Source organism: Papaver somniferum, chromosome 3, assembly GCF_003573695.1.
Source record: "Papaver somniferum cultivar HN1 chromosome 3, ASM357369v1, whole genome shotgun sequence".
NCBI lineage: Eukaryota > Viridiplantae > Streptophyta > Magnoliopsida > Ranunculales > Papaveraceae > Papaver > Papaver somniferum.
In genome coordinates, this window is record NC_039360.1 from 158,779,304 (window position 1) to 158,782,411 (window position 3,108).

At 37.4% G+C, this 3,108-nt stretch overlaps 1 protein-coding gene across 1 annotated transcript; it reads left to right on the plus strand.

Annotated features, from left to right (window-relative positions):
• The first annotated feature begins 751 nt into the window (after positions 1–751).
• Positions 752–2,901, plus strand: LOC113361747 (amino acid transporter AVT6C-like). The gene is made up of 5 exons (XM_026604884.1): positions 752–1,162; positions 1,365–1,517; positions 1,688–1,891; positions 2,019–2,484; positions 2,581–2,901. Exons 1-5 carry the CDS (start codon positions 775–777, stop codon positions 2,699–2,701), a joined length of 1,332 nt encoding a protein of 443 aa, XP_026460669.1. The 5' UTR covers positions 752–774; the 3' UTR covers positions 2,702–2,901.
• The last annotated feature ends 207 nt before the right edge of the window (positions 2,902–3,108 follow it).

Below are 3,108 nucleotides of genomic sequence, written 5' to 3' on the forward strand. Positions count from 1 at the left end.
TAACTAGTGGATGCATAATCCAAAATATGGTTGCATAATTTGTTATGCATCTTTTGTGGTGTCTGCATAATGTGTTATGCATCCTTTATGGTGGCTGCATAATGGTAATGTATCCAGTTTTTGAATTTTCTCCTAAAACGATAATCACCTCTGACTTTTTCCGTAAAAAATTCGAATTTGATATTGTTGTTTGTGCTCGTTTTGTAGAGCTTTTTAAAAGCTTTCCAATGAGATAATATTTGTAAAATTTCAAGACACGGTTTTTTAGATGTGTTATATTCAAGTTTGCATATCAATTATATCCCCCTGAAAAAATAGGACGCATAACGAGTTATGCAGACTCTTACTAAGCAGATAGGAAATCCAAATATCTTCCTCTTATAAGTAAATACATTAAGGGTGACTTTTTTTATTATCTCTTTTTATAATTTTGAAAAATAATAGGTGTGACGTTAGCTGAAAAATATTTTGGGCTAGCCAATAAAAATAATATTTTTTTTGGGGTTAGCCTAATTTTCCCGTACATCATCCGTTATTCTCAATAGGCCCATCAAAATAGAACACTCTTTCAGCATTTTCTGATCTTTACCAACAACACCCTTCTTTCTTAATAACTTCTAACAAAAACCAAAAGCCTGTTTTGGTAAATTCAGCAGAAAAACATAACCAGCTCATTTTGCCACTTGATGCGCACTACCTACCACTCTTTAAAGAAGTCCACACTTCATGATCCCAATCCCATCCAGCATATTTCTATACTTCCCGGCAAAAAAAATGGAGGATACCGGAATTTCATCTCCATTACTACCGGAGCACAGAAAACAAAATTGTTGTTCTTCCAATACCAGTAGTAGCACTAATGGTGGCGCGTCGATCTCTGGGGCAGTGTTTAACGTATCGACGAGTATAGTAGGTGCTGGAATTATGTCAATTCCAGCCACACTCAAAGTTCTGGGTGTAATTCCGGCGATTGGACTTATCTTGATCATTGCTCTATTGGCTGATATCTCTGCGGATTTCCTCCTGAGGTTCACGAATTCGGAGAAGTCGACTTACGCCGGAGTAATGGGAGATTCATTCGGGAGGATTGGGTCAATGATGTTGCAGATCTGTGTCATGATTACAAATCTCGGATGCCTTATCATCTATCTCATTATCATAGGTATTTAATTAATTCTTGATTTCAGTATCTTCTGCGTTTAATGAATTATTTTTTTTTTTGCAATAACAACAAAATTGCCAGCCATTGCAAATTTCGAAAAGATATAGTAAAACGTGCAAAGCACAGAGATGCCAGTACTTAATTATTTATTATAGCTCGGTTGGCGAGCCATGTCGGGTTAGTGATGCTACTGATGGTGCAGGGGATGTGTTGTCCGGAACCGGAGAAGGGAGTGCGATGCATTTTGGGGTACTGAGAGAATGGTTTGGAGTATATTGGTGGAATTCAAGAGCTTTTGTGATTCTCTTCACTCTGGTATTCGTTTTGCTTCCCCTCGTGTTGTTCAAACGCGTAGGTTAGTACTCCCTCCGTCCCTGAAAAAATTGATACTTCCATTATTTTCACAATTTAGTTTAGTCTATTTTCTATGCATGTCACCTGCTGCATCATGTCATTCGCAATGCTATCATTAACTAGAAATTGTGGATCATATAGGATAAAACCGAATTTGGTGTGTCATTGCAGAGTCATTAAGATTCACTTCTGCAATATCAATTGCTCTTGCTGTGGTGTTTGTTGTTATAAGCACTGTCATGGCTGTCTCTGCGCTTTGGCAAGGCAAAACAAATAGTCCCAAATTGGTTCCTGAATTGGTGAACAAAGCTTCATTTTTCGAGCTTTTCACGGCCGTTCCTGTCATTGTGGGAGCTTTCACCTTCCATTTCAATGGTAAAGTACATAATAATCCATTTCAATGGTAATGTACATAATGATCCACTATGTACGTACTACTTGGCAGATTCAGTACATTGTTGTTAATTCAGCTCATTTATGTATATACGTACTCCTCTTGCAGTTCATCCAATTGGAGCCGAACTTGGAAAACCTTCTGATATGGTCACGGCTGTGCGTATATCACTAGTTTTGTGTTCTGCAATTTACATTTTTGTTGGATTCTTTGGGTACTTGCTCTTTGGAGAATCCATTATGCCCGACATACTAGTCAATTTTGACCAAGATTTTGGTTCAGCGGTGGGGTCAATCCTTAACGACGTGGTTCGTCTAAGTTTTGCACTTCATCTTATGCTGGTATTTCCTCTATTGAATTTCTCTCTGAGGATCAATCTCGATGGACTCCTCTTCCCAAAGTGTCGACCCTTGGCTTCTCACAGAATTCGATTCATACTGTTAAGTTGTTTAATTTTGGTGTTGGTGTACATAATAGCAATAGCCATCCCAAATATTTGGTACTTCTTTCAGTTCATGGGTTCAACAACTGGTTTATGTATTGCTTTTATCTTCCCAGGCGCAATCGTTCTAAGGTACGTATCTGCAACTAGTAAAATCGATTTTGTCTGCACATATACCACACCATACCGATCTCATAAACCATACGTTGTTCTTGTTTTGATACGCAGAGATGTTCATGCAATATCAACAACAAAGGATAAGACATTGGCTGTACTAATGATAGGTTTAGCTGTAATAACAAGCTCCATTGCCATTTTTTCAAATATTACAAGTCTAGTCGCGCGTTAAGCACAAGCAGATATCAATTTTTTTATGGCGAAAAGAAACTTGTTTTTACCAAGCAATGCAACTAAGCCAGCATTGGGGCTTTGTATATGGCTTGTTGTCGCCTAGCTAATACTTGTATGAATGAATGTTACCGTGTCTTTGACTGCGATTAAATTCTAAATTTTACACAATGTACACAAATTCTTGTCAAAATCGATTAATAAAAAAGAAAAAGAAAATACATGTAAAAAAACAAAAAATTGGCACTGCCAATCAGTACTTTGTATACGGATTATCGTACTGATACTTTTTTGAAGAAGTCTTGCTGCGTCTTTGACTGCAATGGCTCTCTGATGTTAAAAATGTACCTGGTTTACGTCGCCTTCATTTTGTTTTAAATCACGAGGAACCAAAATCAATTAAGGACC